At 42.2% G+C, this 20,452-nt stretch overlaps 2 protein-coding genes across 4 annotated transcripts in view; both read right to left on the reverse strand.

Annotated features, from left to right (window-relative positions):
• Nucleotides 1-4,300, reverse strand: part of LOC139448072 (uncharacterized) — a 37,648-nt gene extending 33,348 nt beyond the window's left edge. Inside the window, exon 1 of one of the 2 annotated variants that reach the window (XM_071229580.1) lies at nt 4,241-4,300. Coding sequence is in view for 1 of the 2 variants with exons in the window: in XM_071229578.1 (XP_071085679.1) it covers nt 4,241-4,255 (15 nt within the window). In the remaining variant the exon portion in view is untranslated. The remainder of the gene's footprint in view (nt 1-4,240) is intronic. The other variant, XM_071229578.1, reaches the window with a different exon arrangement.
• A 7,184-nt stretch (nt 4,301-11,484) lies between these two features.
• LOC139448266 (uncharacterized) overlaps nt 11,485-20,452 on the reverse strand; it is a 28,886-nt gene continuing 19,918 nt past the window's right edge. For both annotated transcript variants that reach the window (XM_071229797.1, XM_071229798.1), the window contains exons 6-8: nt 16,637-16,759; nt 12,846-13,027; nt 11,485-11,740 (exon numbers count right to left, since the gene is read on the reverse strand). In XM_071229797.1, coding sequence (XP_071085898.1) covers nt 12,846-13,027; nt 16,637-16,759 — 305 coding nt within the window. In that variant the 3' untranslated portion in view covers nt 11,485-11,740. The remainder of the gene's footprint in view (nt 11,741-12,845; nt 13,028-16,636; nt 16,760-20,452) is intronic.

Below are 20,452 nucleotides of genomic sequence, written 5' to 3' on the forward strand. Positions count from 1 at the left end.
GGTGCTGAACAAATATAAAATGCCCTAATGCCCTGAATGTTTTCCTACTATAAATACAGCTCACTTAACAAAAGTTGTAGTGCCACCTTAGTAGACAAATGACATTGATATTTTTTCTGTACTTTATTTAGGTGTTTTCTATGGATGCCATTAGTCTTATGCACCAATTTGGGAGAACGGTATTCTGTTTCATATTCCCATGAAACTACATTGTCCCGATATAATAAGTACTGATACCGTTCCAAACTAATCTTTTAATCTCACAAGGGCCAAATGCCAAAACACATAGCCAATGACTTTCCATTTTTTTCTGAGTGAGAATGCTGTTTTGCCACTTTGAGCAATATTGCAACAATATCATGGTGGGGGACACCAGCAATAAGCTTCACACATTTGTACCCATGTCACGAAACAACTTGTGAACAATGCATGCCCACATATCTCAGTTTGAGGAGGATATTTACAACTAATATAACACAGAATATTACAACAGTTATCGGTAATGCACAGGGTAACATTAACCAGAAACAAGACATGAAGAAAATTTGCATCCGGATCGCTTCTGGAAACCTTTTGGAAACCTTCCAGATGCATTCAGCAACCTTCAAATGGCTTGGTATTTTAAAGATAACTTTTTTATGTGTTTCACACTTGAGTGAACAAAATGCACCCCCAAATTTTGACATTTTTTGGGGAAGGTTTCCGGACGGTTTCCGGACGGTTTCCGGAAGGTATCCAGGCCGGATCCAAATTGGGAAGGTTTCCGGAAGGTTTCCGGAAGACGGAAACCTACATCTTTTGCCGTGACTGGGCCCATCTCACCACCCGTCTAGGCGAAGTAAGGGTCAAAGTGGTATATTGGGCAAACGAACACAATTCCTGGATCCAGTGCTCTCAACCACCAGACTCCCGTCCTCCGCCGACACAGGGACGCAACCCACGGCAAACGGGCTGCCCACTTTGGTCGCCTTTTACGACCAGTAATGGGATGCTGTGGAAATATTCTGCCCCTGTAACGCGATCTGAGACACTATAAAGTGGTACATATAGGTAGATAAAATACTGAGCTTAGATGTGATCCGTTTCATGTTACATCTGTGAGGTTGAAGTTCATTTAAGTTAAGCCCGGGCCAAGTCGGAACAAACACTTCTGACAGAGATTTTCAGTAAAAGAGTTTGACTTTAACGGTGCAGTTTTCTTTAAATGCGATACACTATGGCATTATAAAGTGGTATATAGGTAGATATTACACCGATCTATAGACGTAAACACTGTACTGTGACATTATAAAGCTGTATATAGGTAGATACACTACTAAGCTTCAGATGTAAACACATTTGATGATACATCTGTGTGTTTAAAGTTGATTTTGACAGCCCGGGCCAAGTCGGACCCGACACAAGCCAATCACTTCTGATAGAGAATGTAGAGGGGAAATGGCTTCACTTTGAGAACCTTGTTTTCTCTAAATACCGCGATCTAAGACGCTATAAAGTGGTATTTATTTGTTTAGATATAATACTAATCTATAGGTGTGAATCCATTTCATGTTACATCTGTAAGGTTTAAGTTGATTTTGACAGCCCGGTCCGAGTCAGACCGAACATTTGTGAGACTGTTGAGAGTATGAGGAGCAGAGGTCTACTTCAACCAACGTGTCTGCTTTATATACGAAGAACAGTGACATTATAAAGTGGTATTTATTTAGATATAGTACGTTCCTATAAATATAAACGTTACACCGACAGATGAAAATTTGTATCTCGATAGCTAGAAGTATTTGGTACGTTTCAAATCTTATTTCGTTTAACGATTTTACCTAGACCAGCGACGCTTACACACAGCACTGGTTTTCAAGTGATTTACTCCGAAATACTTAATTATGGTGCCCGTTTTTGTTGGTGGTTGTTCAGTAATGTCATGTGTGTATGTTGCATCAATAATATGTAGGTATGATCGCCGACAATGATGTAATTAGCCAATAACACTTTGGCCCGTCTTGGCCCGACCCGACCTGACTTTTAGGCAATGCCGTCTTCGTTGAGTCAAGTGAAGGATACGATGATAAACTATGTTCAGATTCATAAAGAGGAAGAAGCGGTCTATTTGAAAACAGCATGATGACGTTATCAACGAAAAGGTGAATGATTACCTGATTACAAACATATAACCACATAGAAAGGGATACTTATTAACTACAGTAATTATCCTAAACTCGCTATTTCCCGATAATACACAGACCTGGTTGATATGAACAATCTTGAACTCATACATGACGATGCGACTGCATACGTGAGACGTGAGACGGGTAATGGCGGGTGACAGTCAGTTAACACAAGTTGTAATAAGAATAATATGAACATAAGAGTCACGTCGTGAACATAAGAGTCACGTCGAAGTTGCCTACCAGTAAGAAGGATCAAAGCCATTGACGAGTCGTACCGTTCGGATTTCGATCAAGCTCGAGATGTAACATTATCCCCTAATTCGACAAGGATGGAAACTGGACTTTTATAGTCAGTTAACGCCCATGCCTGAGAATATTGTCATTGCCTGACACTGGCCATGGTGTATTTTCCTATGGTTTCACTTAAAGACAAAGATAAGACTTTATTATCCTAAGGGAAATTCATATTGCACAGTTGCTTTGCACAAAAATATGAAGAAAAAAAGAAAATATGTTATAATGAAATATGGTACTTACTTATATCTTGGCGGGTAAAGATATGTAGAGAATTGAACACTATCACAGTGACGACAAGGAATGGTATTTTTAAGTATGTATCATCATCATTCTCAGGACAACGTACAATTAATACAATGATAGTAGCTCGAACACGAGTGCAATTATGTACAAATGTGAAGATAGAGATTGATGGCATCTGAAATGTAATCTGCTAAATGTTTAAGAAAGCATACATCGGAGGACTGCAGCATTGTTATCAAAGTGTACCTTGGGTTAACATAAGTATGGACATTGAAAAATAAGAAATATTTTGAACGAAGACTAAGAAAGAGTTATATTCTTGATATTTGAAGCCCATGTTTTCTCCCGACTGCATATAGTTCAACTAACATATCGTAACACCGTCTGGTATATCTGCCTCGAGACATACTGAGGAGTTTAAAACAGATATTTCACACATCTAGTGAAAATATCAATACCATAAGGTCAAACAATACATTTGGAGAAATATTTCACAGTTTATAACTTAGCTTCACTAGCTTTGGACACCAATGTCTGACCAGCTTTCAACCAACACAATCAATTTGGATAAATAATTCCTAAATAGTTATAATTACATAAGTCAATTATTGTTCACCCAAAAAAACATAGGAACATATGGTACAAGTCAAAATAGGGAATTGGACATCATTTTTGTCACTGATGCGTCAATATCGGAAATGTCCTCCACATGTCTGCAATAAAACGTTTTGAAAGCATTACTGATTACTTGAAATTGTTACTGGGCATAACTGGTAAGAGCTGAACGCGTTAGCCAATTAAAACAGTGTTAATCTTACTCCACTAATTTAATCTTGATTATAATTATTCACTGTGTATGCGTGCATTCGTGTGTGCGCGCGCGAGTGTGTGTATGAGTGAGTGAGCTTGGTTTTATGACGCTTTAGGCAATATTCCAGCAATATCACCGTGGTGAACACCAGAAATGGGCTTCCGTGACGAGCGGTGTGTGTATTTCAGTGTATTTTACTGTACAATGGCTTCGTCTTCTATTTATTGACATATCCGTTTGAAGTCCCCAATGTATGGAAAATGAGGCTATAAACGTTGTAAATCAAGGCGTCGTAATCACTATTCTTGGTGTATTTTATGAAAAGACTTTAGACACTTTTTATGTGAAATAAAAACATAAAAACGTTTGAAGTCACGATTGTACAGCAAGTAAGACTTTAATAAACACTGTCTCCTTACGAAATGATTCCACTCATTATTATAGCGAAATGTCTAACGCTTGTGCGAGATTTCATGGCGCTTTAACAGGGAAAAGATTTTACTTTTGACGTCAAACCAACATAGAAACACAGTGACTTTGTATTCCCAGTTACTTTTAGCTTTTTAGTTTACTGTTAACTTTTGGACTTTTAACAGAGCAGTTACACATAGAGTACGGCGCTTTACATACTGCAGCAGTACCTGATTTCTTACAATATGAAGTTGAAAGTATACACAGTGGAAAGTGAATTGACAAGTATACATCATATGATATACCCTACCTTGTTTTGGAACATCAACCTGGCTTCGTGACGACGGCTAAGCAGTCTATCCTGTTCATGAGATCCTGCATTATATATACGTTAAAAAGTATGTTCGTCAACAGATGTGCATATAATCGAAACTTTTCATTTGTTTAGCGTGAATTTGAGTGACGTGCGAAAAAGATAGGAGCCAGTCGATTTTTGAGGGGGCGGTTCAATTTAGACTCCTTAACAACTGCCAGGGAATGCTACCACATCTATACTGCCCCGATTGTGTGAAGGTGATGCAGGATTATGACTGAAAGGAACATCAGAAAGAAACAGAAAGTACAGTTAGTACGATTTACGCTAACACGAATATATGTGACAGCCCTGACAACTTTGATACCCGGCCCCCGAACGAGACACTACATCTGATAAGATGAACGCGGGAGACTGTTACCCTTATTTAGCAGTCTTTAGCATCCTTGTATAGCTCGTGGAATACTATCCCAGTCGCCCCAGGCTGATGAAATCTCGTCGAATGCTTTGTCACAAGAAAAATACGCACATCTGCTGTCTGTGTGGAGTAATAAGAACATCAAACTGTCCCTTCTCGACACTACTAAGTCAGTCATACAACACTCACTGTACTCTCTCTTTGACCATCTGACTCATGCAATAGCGCCTTTGATCAGATCCAGTCTGGAAATTGGCGTGATATAATTTTTTATCATATGATGGGTAGGTTTCTCGGCAAGATAAAGCCAACAGATAAAAACGATATCCGTTGGGGTCATATGCAGACAGAGATGCGTCGCCCTTGTCATTCGGCAATCGAGTCAGAATTAACCATCGGGAATCTGGATAAACTCCTGAGATAATTGCTATCATTATCAAAAGAACAGTCTAATATACTTAAAATCAGTGTCTAGCTGTGACGTAGCTAAGGCATTTTATAAGTTTTGGCAACTTTGGAGATATAAATTTTGAAACAATTTTGCGAGGGCACTAGGCCTAGCCAAGCGGGACCAGTAGCCATATCTGTGCTTGTAGACCTCTGCGGCTTGAAACCTTTCCCACAAATTAAAATATACTGAGTCAAATTAAAAACTTCACATTTTTAAAAGTAATCCAAAGCACGAGAATCTGATGGCACACAAGTTCAGTAGCGTTTATGGCCACCATGTGCGTTGACAACTGCCACACAACGCCTCCGCATGGACTTTGTGATGCTTGTGAACATATGATTGGGAAGACGACGCCATTAATGCTGCAAAATGGACGGCCAGTCCATATAACGTTGACTCCCGCATTCTGAAGGAAATTCCTACTTGAAGGTGAGCAGTTCTCAGACTGTTTGCGAACTCAGTCTTACCCTAAACAGTTCATTTCTGGTTGATGTAGCCGTCAAAAATCGGTTACGGAGGTGACGTGAGACAATCTGACGTTCCTCAGCTTGTGTGGTCAGACGTGGTCGACCTGGCCGAGGGCGATCAGCACTGGTACCCGTTTGCTGTAGGCGCGTCTGTAAATCATAAACAGTCTGTCGACTACAACCCATCGTCCTTGCGACTTGAGCTGCGGACGTTCCTGTCTGCAACATGCCGATGGCACGTTCACATTGCACATTTGAAAGGTGTGGCATGACAAATGGCCGTAAAGACTTTGTTTTCTTGTGTTTTTCTTTTTTTGTTAATGACTGCTATCAAGTATGGCTGAAAACACGTGCGGTATTATGGCCACGTGACCAGTTGCACGTGAAAAAACACTTTTGCCACTATAGTGCTGTGCACATGATTTTGATCGATTCACCTGCACAAAAACGGGTGTTATCTGAACACAATACGTGGCCATTACTGTTTAAATACACAATAAGGGCCCACAATGATAACTGGTCCAAATGTTAAAATTTTAGGATTGTGAAGTTTTTAATTTGGATCAGTATACATAGGTTAGTCTCTCTCACAGACCCTGAAATAAAGGTTTTCTCAGGAGTCGGTATATACAATGTTTATTCCTAATACATGATGTTAAATATTTATTGTTGTTCCCAATACAGGATATTTACCATCACATAAGCGCGATAACCCCTTTTCATATAATATCATTTCTAAAAGGCTGTTCTCATCTTTCATAGACAGAAACTAAACACTGCAAGTTTACCTGGAATGTGCGCCTTAATATACTTTTTCAAAAGAAACGCAATACGGATATCTTTGGCCATAAAGGCAAACTAAGCGGACCAAGAGGTGCAAAATGAAGAGGTTTCATGTGCTATAGTGTCAGTGACAAATGTCCTGGATCAGAATGATCACAACAAGGACATGCAAACCATTAGACGGGAAACACGTACGATTCGGAAAAACGCATATTTACGGATATTTACAGACCGCCGTCATATAGCTGGAATATTGGTGAGTGCGGCGTTAAACAAGCAACAGACAAAAAAACAGAGTATTTGAAGGTAGTGTCCTCTGGCAGTTTCTGCAGCAGTAACAAAGCGATCTTGAAGATGCTGTCGCACAATCTGACGATCCTGACGTCGAGTGGTTGCCGGTCATCTGTATTGTTGGTGGTCTGGTACCGTTGCTGGAGCCTGTATATTGTCCAGCTTGCAATCGTCCAAAGGCTTGGTGTCGCTGATTTCTTGTCAATCTTGGCGTGTGGTAGCAATTCAATAACGGATGCATGTTATCCGATCTCGGTGATGTTTTATAGGGCAAGAAAGTGGGAACGCATGCGGATTTTAATTTGCACGGAACTCACGTGCATCGGATTACCATGGCCATTGCCGTGATGCGTTTGGGCCATCAGTTTTATTGTCATCTGCTTTATTTTTTTCATCAAATTTCATTTTTCCGGACAATTTTAATGTTAAATTTTAGAAACTTTGACAAAAAATACCCAGACATTTAGTTGATAATTTTTCATGCAATGTTACTTGGGGTCATGCTTCTTTTGCGGTTCAGTATATGTATTTTGTATTTCTTGTGTGTGTTGGTGTTGGTGATGGTCGGGGAGAGGGTTCTTATGGGGAGGGGTTTAAGTTTAATGATATTTTCTGCTTGATGAATATGACTCTAGTCGGTAGAATAACACTTCACTACAAAAATATACCCCAAAATAAGTGTGATCCATTACCGACAAAGTGCTAGCCTAGCATTAACACAGCAGGAACATTTGTAGGTATCACGATTCAGCCAAATATAAACATGGGATTCCCATGAAATACCGCACATTCATCTACCCTGTCAAAAAGTGTATGACATAAATGTCTCCTCGAGTGTGACATGGTTTATACAGCAAACATGTCCGGCCAAGATGTGGGGAAGTAGGCAGAAAACCCACGACAGAACACGCGTGGAATATTGACCTCGACTCCTCCACACCCGACTTATGAACAGTTTGTAAATTAAATTGAGGTGCATATATTGTTTCTGACTGAAGTAGAGTAACATAACCATAACTGCCGACATCGATGACTACTACTACTACTACCACTACTACTGCTGCTACTACTACTACTACTACTACTACTACTTCTACTACTACAACTGCTACTACTACTACTACTACTACTACAACTACAACTACCACTGCTACTTTTACTACTACTACTACTACTACTACTGCTACCACTACTGCTACTTCTTCTACTACTACTACTACTACGACTACCACTGCTTCTACTACTACTACTACAAGTAGTAGTACTGCTACCACTAATGCTACTAGTACTACCACTTCTACTACTACTCCGACTACGACTACAACTACTACTACTACTACCACTATTACTTATACTAATACTACCACTACTACTACTACTACTACTACATCTGCTACTACTACTGCTACCACTTCTACTGCTACTACTACTACCACTACTACTACCACTACTACTGCTCCTACTACTTCTACTACTACCACTACCACTACTACGGCGAATACTACTACCACTACTAATACTACTGCTACTGCTCCTCCTCCTCCTCCTACTACTACTACTTCCACTACCACTACTACGGCCACTACTACCACCACTACTACTCAAACACGTTAGTCTATCACGGCGGGGTACACCAGAAATGGGCTTCACAAATTGTACCCAAGAGGGGAATCAAACCGGATCTTTGGCGTAACGAGAGAACGCTTTAACCACTGAGCTACCCCATGGCTCCAGTCTTTTGTTAGATGAAGTGGACATTGACATCTGCAACAGGTCAAAGTGCTTCAAACAAACTCGAGTCTGTTTGCATATTTTGTCGCTAACAGATTCAAACGAATAACAGGATCAACATCAGAATAAGAATATTATAATTTACTCTTGTTCTCAATTGTTTTTCAAATGAATGAGGGATGAATTATGAGGTAAAAACGCGTTTGCTCTGTGACAAAAAGGTGAGGTTGAGTGCACACTGCAGCCTGCTCTTGATGTGACATTCCACGTTACTGGGATGCTAACCTGTACACTCTGCATGGCCCCTTGGTAATGATTCTCAACCCTCTATTGATTTCTTCCATCGAGGTCTTGCTGGGAATAGTGGGGAAAGAGTGAAAGCACAATCGTAGTGATGTATATATTTTTGCCAATTGTTTTAAGGAAGAGCCAGCCGCCTCCTTGCCATATTTTATATAAAATAAAACAAAGAATCTGCTTTAATGTTTTTGAATCGCAGAAATGTTTCATTCTGTCTAAACATGATGGTACACCACTATTCAACACAAATAAATCAGGAAAAAGGAAAAACGTATTCTTTGATCTATGGCGGCATATTATATTAAAAAATGCGGTACTATAGAAATACTTACACATCTATCTTTTAACGTCAAAATCAATTTGTCAGAATTGGCACAGCTATCTCGCCTTTTGCACCAAATGCAATATGTTTGGGTGGATTATCGAAACGGGTTATTGTCTTGTGTAAACGTTTTCTATTATCATAGGGGCGATCGGGGAGGAATATAAGTAATTCATCTTAAACTTGAGTAAAATGTGTTCCACATATCAAGATCTGTGACTCCTTTTCGGAACGTTCTGAGATCGCTGACCTGTGTACCATGTGTAGTTGTCGTCATGGTAGAACCTCAAAACACTGACGTTATCTCTTATATGTCATCGGATTTTATCTGACGAATGGTTCAGGACTACGAATTGATCTGACTTATAACAAACTGGTTTCCGAATCATAACATTGTGATTATGGTTTTAAACAAAAGTGGTAAACGTCAGAATTTGTTTGCTTGTTTGTTGTTTAACGCCGCACGCAGCAATATTTCAGCCATACCATGGGTAAATGTCTGAATCCTGCATCTTTATGAACCTTTCTCACACATGGAGTTGATATATATCTGCAATCGCTACTTTCAAAGCGGTGTTAAACCAAACTATGACGAACTCACTCACTCACACACTCACTCTCTATAACATTTAAAAAGGTACTTCGAACGGTTCTATAAATTGGTGCAAACAATTACAGGCGCCAAGAAAGCACGGATACAGTTTTTTTGGGAAGGGAGAGTGCAAAATGAATTCAAATAATCTGCGAAGCAATTTGCGTTTTGTAGTCTATTGTTTTTTGTTCAAAACATATCACCTGCTGGATAGGAGGTTTCTGTGGATTATTAAAATATTCGAGGCTTTAACAAAATATCTGATGTCTCAGTTAGTCAGTAATGTTTACAGAACTGTTCATGTCTCTCATGTAATGGGTTTCCAAACAAAATCACCAGGTGAAGGAGAATTCACGCTACTGCTTCAGTGAGAAAAATTCAACATCACTACTCATAGGTTTGGAATCGCATGTAAGAACACATAACAATTGACAGTGTTGTTATCTACTTCTGTTTCACGCACTCAGTAAATCAATCTGTTTCTCGTAGACCCTGAGCCACCTTTCCCATAGGAACTCAATAATGGTCAGTGCCCGAACAAAATATGCACTGCGTCACTCCTCATCTTCCCGCATATTGTACATGCTTCACTTGTTGTCAAACACACATTTGAGTTCGAAAAAAAGTCACGAAAGGCGAGCGGAATTAGCCGCGGGCCAACCTGATTGGCTGACCTACTTCATCTTCCCGAATCAATTGTGTGAACTGGGCCAGCCCAAGTTGTCTATAAATGTTCATCCCCAGACAAGACAAACTAACTAACTAGTTGCCATCTCATCACAAACCAGTCAGGTTTAAGGTCCAGGACATCGAAATCCTCCCCCAAACTATCCGACAATGTTCTTTTATAGTTGTGATGGGTTATCTGTAGTCATTAGTGTATGTATGATGTAGGCTATGAATGTATCCATACACTCGCCTTTTTGGTGTGTGGTGAGGTAAAATGGGGTTTACCGTCTCGTTCATGATTATTGCACTTGTGTGTATGTGGTTGTTTGTTCTAGTCCGGACCAATACCGATTTTATAGTACTATCCCACTGAGATACCATGCCGCAGTTTAACAAGAATACCTCACTCAGACACAGCATAATGACTCCGTCGGCCCCTGTTCATCTTCCAAGGGCAAGAGAGTTTATTGACTACAACAGACCAGTTTCCTCCCTTGACGATCAAGGCTGGTATTATGGAGTTATATTTTGGCTGGACTAACGACTCTATGCATAGTCCAATTAAAATAGCTCACCGAAATCGAAATCCGGTTCGTAAACTGTCATGCAGATTTCGGTCGATTGCAGGATTTGCAAAGTATGTGCACCGCCAACTCGTTGTCAACAGATATTTTCCTAATCTCTTCATGTTTTTAATCAAGGTGCTCACTTGATTTGGTGCACTTCACGATGTAACACCCGTTTTATCACAATATAGATCTTGATTATCGATCAGATCGTCTTGACTGGGCGCGGCTGATACGAGAGATGGAACCTGATTGGTCCATAGCAGAGGCTTAGAAGGGACATAACTCATAATAGCCACTGGTGGCGCTACGATCGAGCCCCCGAATTCCAGCCTAGTTCGGCAAGGATGGAAACAGGACGTTTAAAATCAGTTAACTCTCTTGCCTCGGGAAGATGGCCCCTGTTTAGCCCCTTAATGCCGAGCGCCAGACAGGGTAACAACAAGTACCATCTTTTAAAGTCATTTGGCATGATGTGACCGGGGATCAAACCCGCGTCTTCCGCTCCCCAGGCGGACACTATACCACTAGATACCATTTGATGCCCCGTGATACCCCAAACATTCTTTTATGTCATGACAGAATAACTAATATTAGCTCACTTGTGCACAACAGCAAATCCAAGAAGGCCAGGAGACGTATACCATTTGATTTATTTCTTTGTAAATCCCGAAAGCAAGTTAAAAGAAAACAAAATGCAAAAGTCGTTGGCCCTCCAAGATAGACATGTCTTCAAATAATATAAGCAGATACCGTGTTGATTTTCCCCTAGAAATACTTTCAAATATCAGTATTTGCACCGAAACATTTTCAGCTTTGTGAATCCCTCTCTAGTCAGTGATGAATGCGCAACCATATCTTGAATCCATTTTCAGAATATTATTCTTTGTATTCTGTCAGACCGGAACTGTAAAACATGAAAGGGCGTCTTCCATTATACAAAACAGACAAAAATATTTTTTCACGAGATTCAATAAAAATCGTTAAAAAATCCAGAGATCGACAAGTACCATACTAGGAAGACTGATCTCATTGATACAACGCCTCTCGCCTATTGCTCTCAGAAACGAAGAATCTGTTCCGATGCTGTTGCACATATCAATGTCTGATAAGTTAGAAAAACAAAAACAGTTACATATTTGATCACTTGCTGCCAATGATAATTATTGTTTACAGTTTGTGTTTGTTCCTGGTGAAAATATGCAGTCTGTGGAGTTATTTTTGTTGACGTATTTACTTCGGCTATGTAGTTATAAACGGGCGTACAGGCTTTGCGTAAATCCTCAACGCGAATTTACATGGTATGCACGCCTGCTTACACGTTAATACCTCCATAATCTGTACACATATTGAAGCTAATGCTAATTAACATGATTTCCGGGGTTTTACTTTTAAGAGGTATAACCTGGCCCGACAAGAAAGGCATGCCGTCACTTGAGGTTTATAACGACATTTAGAAGAGACGAAAATAACATGATTTTCTTTTTGCATATGATGTCTTCTGTGCATTCGAGATTTATGCATTCAGATTTAGAATGACAATACATGTAAAGTATTCAGAAGCATGTATACACAAGACCATGACCAGAGTTTTTATTTCAAATTTCCAAAAGCCAGATTTTTCTTTGTGACGATCAGCGCCAGCTTCTGGTGTGATTTCACCTTTGCGGTGCAATTGAATGTGTTCTTTCTACGACGATTTCAAAACAGTGTCATGAGACTCTTTATCAGAAGTTGTTTGATCCGGGTTACAGCAATGGTGGCGCTTTCAGGAAGTGTTGAGTTAGGCAGGTGTAGGACACTTCAAACTTTGCCACATCAGTGATCAAAATGGTGTTAAAACTCTCTGTTGGGGTGTCATGTGTTCCCGTGTTTGTTCAAAGAACATATGTCCTCGCGAAACATGCTGGATATCCTGTGAAAACTTGTGTTTCTGTTCTGTTCTTCCTACATGCATTAGTCCTAAACATATCCTGTCTCGAACCAAACATTGTATTGTTCATAAGCTTTACCTAATTCCCGAGGACGCAATCCTTACACGTGGTTCTGCAGATCCGGTTTCGTTTCTGGTTCGTCTCGCCCATGCAGCTGTCCTTGAGGCAAGTCCTTGTTCTAGTGTCGTCGACAAGGCGTTGTTTGGTGGTACAGTCACAGTAACAGGCGTTGCTCTTCCACGGAGTCCAGTCAGTAAAATCTGAAACGGACGTCCAATACAAGTACATGAAATAAAGGTTTGATCCACACAAGGACATTACCTCTTTGTTTGTTTGGTAGGGGTGGAGGTGGGTCGAATATTAACATACCGCCCTCATATAGCTGGAATATTATTGAGTGTGGCATGATACCAAACTATGTTAAATGATGGTGCTTGGCGCCCGACGAGAACAAGGACTGGTCAACAGCAACATATCTCAGTGGGCCTGCTCTATCTCAGTGGGCCTGCTCTATCTCAGTGGCACTATAAAACTGACTGAAATCTGGACTAATGAAGGCCGCCACACGCAAACACTTTGTTATGAGTCTAATAATCTGAACACGACCTTAAACCCCATTTCATCTTCCCTCTCCCGTGAATATCTGGGTTAGAAGTTTTCTTCAGCAATCAATGCTTGTTGTAAAGGGAACTAAGTGGATCAGTTGGGCATGTTCACGGAACTGATAGATGTTTGTCGTCGTATTCCAGTTGCGTGTGTTTTGATGCCCATTATGGCAAATATTGGATTGTCTGGTCCAGACTCGATTACTTCAGACCGTCGTCATAAAGCTGGAATATTAGTAAGAACAACGTAAATTATACCACTATGATTCACTATGCCCATTGCTTCGGGGGTCGTTATTCTTCGTCATTATTATTCGTAACGACCAGATCCCCTCTGTGGTGTAGTGGTAGAGCACCCTCCCGGAGAGCGGAAGGTCCGGGGTTCCATCCCCGGCCGCGTCATTCCAAAAGACGTTAAAAGATGGTTCTTCTTTTTACCCTGTCTGGCGCTTGGCATTCAGGGGCTAAAACAAGGTCTGGTCGGCTCGGAGTCAGTACACTGTGTCTGAGTGGCTATTCATGTTAAACTGCGGCATTGTGAGCTAGCACTATAAATCGGCATCAGTCCGGACCAGTACAAGCAGCCCCAAACGCACGCGCACGTGCATGCACGTCGCTTAATGAGTGCAATAATCTTTGACGCGACGTTAAACCTAATTTTAACTCAACTCGTAACGACCAAAACACGCACAACGCGCCAAGGTCGGACGGGAGTCGAACAAGCCTCGATTCGACTGTTATACATCGTCACGTGATGACCATCGCCGTCGTGACCCAGGCAGAAGGCCTCTTCGTTTGAGTGAGTTAGTTAGGTTTACTTTATCATAGGAGGCACGGGTGGCCCATTCGTCTAAGGCGTCGCGATTCGTTCTGCAGAGTTGCGTCCCTTCGGCACGCCAGAAACCTATGATTGTGGGTTCGAATCCCGAATCGCCCCGATTATCTTTCTAGGTTTCTCAGCACCATACCCGTGCTACACCTTACACCATACCCATGGGTAACGTCTGGCACCTGCATCACTTTTGGCTTTCCTCCCACATTAAGCTGACGCGCCGTGATATAACTGGATTACTCCACCATACGAGGTGTATGTTCTAAGTGTTCTAATACGCTACTTTTTAACGCTACAACGTAACAAGGAGATATGTTTTGTGCAGACGAGAAACGGGAATAGACATGTGGTGAGAGAGTATCCGTAACCTACAAGACGGCTCGTCCCTCTTTCGAAGGCCGCCGTGCATCGGAACGGCGCAAGCCAATCAGAATTATAATATTTTATTTTCTTCAAAAATAGAAACACAAAACCGATATTGTTGGCCATAAGAGCAAAATTTACGGACCAAGATGTTCAAAATGAAGAGGTTTAATGTGTTATAGTGTCAGTGACAAATTTCCGGGATCAAATGATCACAACCAGGACATGCAAACCATTAGTCGGGAAACACGTACGATTCGGAAAAACGCACCCAGTGCAGTAAAAAATGGGCCATGGAGCTGCACGTGCAGCAGTACTATGAACGGTATTAAAATGCAAGGTTTTTTATTGCCTGGCATCTACGTCAATCGAACAGTGACAGCTCAACAACATGCCATGATTAACAGAAGTGCAAAGAAACAGCGTCAAATGCCGCTTGCTAGCTGGGGAATCCCGATCAGCTGAAGCCAGTGTTTTCAATGTAGCGCCGAGCACCATCACAAGGCTATGGGATCGGTTTCAACAGCATGGGTCAACACGTGATCGGCCAAGTTCGGGAAGCCTATGAGCAACCACCCCTGCCTAAGATCGCTACATTCGACTGCGCCACATACGTGAAAAGACGATCACAGCCACTTCAACCACATCAGAAATATCCGGACTGCACAGATTTTCCGACCAGACCGTACGAAACCATTTAAGAGCAGCAGGTCTACGAGCAAGACGTTCTGTTCGACGCGTCATATTGAGTCGACAACATCGCCAACAACGACTGCATTGGTGGTTAACTGCGATGGAGAGATGTCTGGTTCAGCGACAAATCGAGATTTCTCCCCGATCGAGGGAATGGAAGAGCACGGGTCTGCAGACGTCGGGGAGAACGATACGCCGGAAACTGCGTACATGAAGTGGACATGTTTGGTGGTAGTAGCGTTATGATGTGGGCGGTTATCCCTCATCATGGCAGGACAGTTTTGGTCCCTATCCAGGGCAATCGTACGGCTCAACGATACATCAACGAAATTCTCCTGCCACATGTCCTGCTAATTGCAGCCAAAGGCAAAGGTGTATTCCAAGAGGACATCATGGATCACAAGATCCTGTCATCCCATCTATACAACACCAACATTGATGTTCTCCCCTGGCCCTCCAGAACCCCAGATTAGAAACCGATAGAGCACCTGTGGGATGAATTGGATAGACGGCTACGCCGACGTCAACCACAACCCCAGACGTTGCAGCAGTTGGCTTTTGCGTTGCAGGCAGAGTGTGGGCTACAGAATCACATATCCAAGGAAGGTGATTCGCATACTCGTCTCTTCCATGGGCAGGAGATGTCAGGCCGCTATCGATTCCAACGGGGGAAATACGCGTTATTGATGGTAGCTGACCTCCACCTTGGACTTTTCCTATGTACCGATAACTGAGAGGACTACAATGACCAAATGTTCTCTCCACAACATCTTGGCTACCTCACACAAATCTGGCTTTGTGTTTCTTATTTTGAAAAGCATATATATATTTTTAATATATATATATATCCAATCCAATATATATATTCCTTCCTTGTTGGCATGTTTGATAAATGGGATAGAACCATTTTCAGCAGCGACATGTGCATTAACATTTCGTGTCATCTCGCTATTGTAACGAAATCATATACATAATACATGGATTTTAATGACCAAAATGACGAAATAACGAAAACGTGGTTATGTTTGCAAATTTGATGACACAAACTTCGTGCATTATGCCACATATTGTCCAATTGTTGTATGCTGGGTTTGGCGGAAATGTGACACGCCAAGTATAAAAACGAGAACAAAAACATTTTGATTTGATCAATTGTCATAGTGTTTAATGATAGGGCCTGCCATTGATTATGAACTTTGACATTTTATTTTATTCCTATAACAAGTAATTCATCTTGAATTTTTTATGATTACATTAAGAAATAAATCTAAAACAGATCTAATAATTTGGAAGATATAAAAGGTTAATTTTAATCAAATACTATGTTTAGTTTTGAGAAAGGAGGGGTTAAAGAAGATAATAAAGAAGATATTTACCTACGGTGTACTCTAATCTCGTACCATTGTAAGCAAAAAGGTAATCTGACCAATGATGAATTGTAACATTGCTTCCACTGAAGATCCTTTTGGATGTACTACACAAATTAAGACAGCCGTCATCTGAAGAAGAAATAAAGAAAACATCGTGTTTATCGTGTGTGGATTATAGTGTACCGTTTTAAAATCAGATATTGTACTCAGATACTACACATGTAAATCTAATCACATTTCCAAAGGAGATCGGGGGGGGGGGGGGGGGGAGGGGGGGGGGGGGGGGGGGTAGCCTAGTGGTTAAAGCGTTCGCTCGTCACACCGAATATTGCTAAAAGCTGTGTAAAACCAAACTCACTCACTCACTCCAAAGGAGATCACATCATATGAGAACCCTGAGCAAAATTTGACAATCCAATGTAAACGACGGATTGTGGATTATTGAGCCAATCACCCACCGGCTTTCTGAATGATTCTGTTTTAAACACCTCGATTCGGAAATGTCCATCTTAGCTAATGAAAATCCCCACAAAACCCAGATATACTCTTTATGATACACCCGTTGAGGTGTACATGCCAATACCCCCAAACGACGGAATGTGTAAAATATCCACAACAATAATATGTTAGGGCGGTGCTACTTTGTTTTCATTTGGTTCCGATTTAGAAGCTTCGACAGTGAGTAAAAGGTGGCCCCGTAGGGGTGGCCATCTTCACGCGTACATGTATCGCGTCGAAATTAAAGATGTGAATATAATGAGATTGAAGTCCCTCCAAACTGCAATTTTGGTGATATCCTTTCACTTGACTTACTTTAAACCATGTGGATAGACTCCATCTTACTTCCTTCTCTCAATACTATCGCCGCTAATACCGTCTGTCTTACCTTCCTCTCTGGGGATACCCTCTGTTTTACCTTCCTCTCCGGGGATACCTTCTGCCTCACTTCCATCACTGAGGATACCCTCTGTCTCACTTCCATCTGTAGGGATACCGTCTCTCTCACTTTCATCTCTGGGAATACCCTCTGTCTTACTCCCTTCGCAGTGGATACCCTCTGTCTCACTTCATTTCAGGGGATATGCTCTTTCTTACTCCCATCTCTGGGGATACCCTCCGTCTTAGTCACATCTTATGGGATACCCTCCGTCTTATTCCCATATCAGTGGATACCCTCTGTCTTACTCCCATATCAGGGGATACCCTCTGTCTCATGTCCATCTCAGGGGATATACTCTGACTTACTCCCATCTCTGGGGATACCCCCCGTCTTTCTCCCATCTGAAAGGATACCCTCTGTGTTACTACCATCTCAAGGAATACCCTCTCCCTAACTGCCATCTCTGGGGATACCCTCTGCCCTACTCCCATCTCATGGGATACTCTCCGTCTTATTCCCATCTCAGTGGATACCGACTGTCTTACTCCCATCTCCGGGGATACCCTCTGCCTAACATCCATTTCAGGGAATACCATCTGTCTCCCTTCCATCTCTTGGGATACCCTCTGTCTTACTCCCATCTCAGGGGATCCCGACTGTCTTACTCCCATCTCAGGGGACACCCTCTGCCTAACATCCACTTCAGGGAATACCATCTGTCTCCCTTCCATCTCTTGGGATACCCTCTGTCTTACTCCCATATCAGGGGATACCCTCTGTCTTACTCCCATCTCAGGGGATCCCGACTGTCTTACTCCTATCTCAGGGGACACCATCCCATCTGAAGGGAAACCCTCCGTCTTACTCCAATCTCTGTGGATACCCTCTGTCATACATCTCAAGGGATACCCGCTGTCTTATTTTCTTACTCCCATCTAAAGGGATACCCTCTGTCTCACTTCCATCTCAGGGGATACCCTCTGTCTTACTCCCATCTCAGGGGATACCCTCTGTCTTACTCCCATCTCTGGGGATACCCTCCATCTTACTCCCATCTAAGGGGAAACCGACTATCTTACTCCCAATGTCTGGGGATACCATATGTCTTACTTCCATCTCAAGGAATATCCTCTGTATTTCTACATACGTAGGGGGATAGCTTTGTCTTACTACCATCTATGGGGATACCCTATGTCTCATTTCCATCTCAGGGGATACCTCTCTCTTACTCACATCTCACATCTCAGGGGGTACCCTCAGTATTACTTCCATCTCTGGGGATACCCTCAGTCTTACTACCATCTCAAGGGATACCCTCTGTCTTATTCCAATCTCAGGGGACACCTTCTGTCTTAATACCATCTCTGGGGATACCCCCAGTCTAACTACCATCTGAAGGGAAACCCTCCGTCTTACTCCAATCTCTGTGGATACACTCTGTCCAACTCCCATCTCAAGGGATATACCCTGTCTTACTCCAATCTCAGTGGATACCCTCTGTCTTACTTCCATCTCAGGGGATACCCTCTCTCTTACATCCATCTCAGCAGATACCATCTGTCTTACTACCATTTCAGGGAATACCCTCTGCCTAACTGTCATCTCAGGAAATACCCTCTGCCTAACTGCCATCTCTGGGGATACCCTCTCTCTTACTACAATGTCAGCAGATACCCTCCGTCTTACTCCAATTTTAGGAGATACCCTCTCTCTTACTCACATCTCAAGGGGTACTCTCAGTATTACCTCCATCTCTGGGGATACCCTCAGTCTTACTACCATCTCAAGGGATTCCCTCTGTCTCACGTCCATCTCAGGGGATATGCTCTGTCTTACTCCCATCTCAGGGGATACCCTCTGTCTTACTCCAATCTCAGGGAATACCCTCTGTTTTACTTCCCTCTCAGGGAATACACTCTGTTTTATTCCGATGTCTTATTCCCACCTCAGAAGATACCCTCTATCTTATGCCCATCTCAGAAGATCCCCTCTGTTCTTCTCCAATCTCAGTGGATACCCGCTGTCTTATTCCCATCTCAAGGGATACCCTCTGTCTTATGCCCAACTCAGAGGATACCCTCTGTCCTACTTCCATCTCAGGGGATACCTTCCGTCTTACTTACATCTCTGGGGATACCCTCTGTCTTACTCCCGTCTGAGGGGATATACCCTCTGTGTTACTACCATCTCAGGGAATACCCTGTGTCTTACTGCCATTTCAGGGGATAGCCTGTGTCTCACTTCCATCTGAGGGGATACTCTCTGCCTTACTCCCATCTCGGGGGGTACCCTCCGCCTTACATCCATCTCGAAGGATACCCTCTATCTTACTTCCATCTAAGGGGATACCCTCTGTCTTACACCAATCCTCTCTCTCTTACTACAATATCAGGATTATACCCTCCGTCTTACTCCAATCTCAGCAGATACCCTCTCTCTTAATCACATCTCAGGGGATAACCTCTGCTTTACTCCGATCTCATGGGATACCCTCTGTCTCACTTCCATCTCAGGGAATAACCTGTGCCTTACTGCCATCTCAGGGGAAACCCTCTGTCTTACTCCCATCTCAGGGGATACCCTCTGTCTTACTCCCATCTTATGGGATACCCTCTGTCTTCCTACCATCTCAAAGGATACCCTCTGTCTTACTACTATCTCAAGGAATACCCTCTGTCTTATTCCCAACTCAGAAGATACCCTGTCTTACTTCAATCTCAGGGGATACCCTCTGCTTCTCTGCCTTATGCTCATCTCAGAAGATACCCTCTGTCCTACTCCCATCTCAGGGGATACCCGCTGTCTCATTCCCATCTCAGGAGATGCCCTCTGTCTTTCTCCTATCTCTGAGGATACCTTCTCTCTTACTACAATGTCAGGACATACTCTCTGTCTTACTCCCATCTCAGGAAATACCCACAGTCTTATTCCCATCGCAGGGG

The sequence above is a fragment of the Haliotis cracherodii genome, unplaced genomic scaffold (genome assembly GCF_022045235.1).
Source record: "Haliotis cracherodii isolate W230 unplaced genomic scaffold, xgHalCrac1.p SCAF_7, whole genome shotgun sequence".
In the NCBI taxonomy this organism is placed as follows: domain Eukaryota; kingdom Metazoa; phylum Mollusca; class Gastropoda; order Lepetellida; family Haliotidae; genus Haliotis; species Haliotis cracherodii.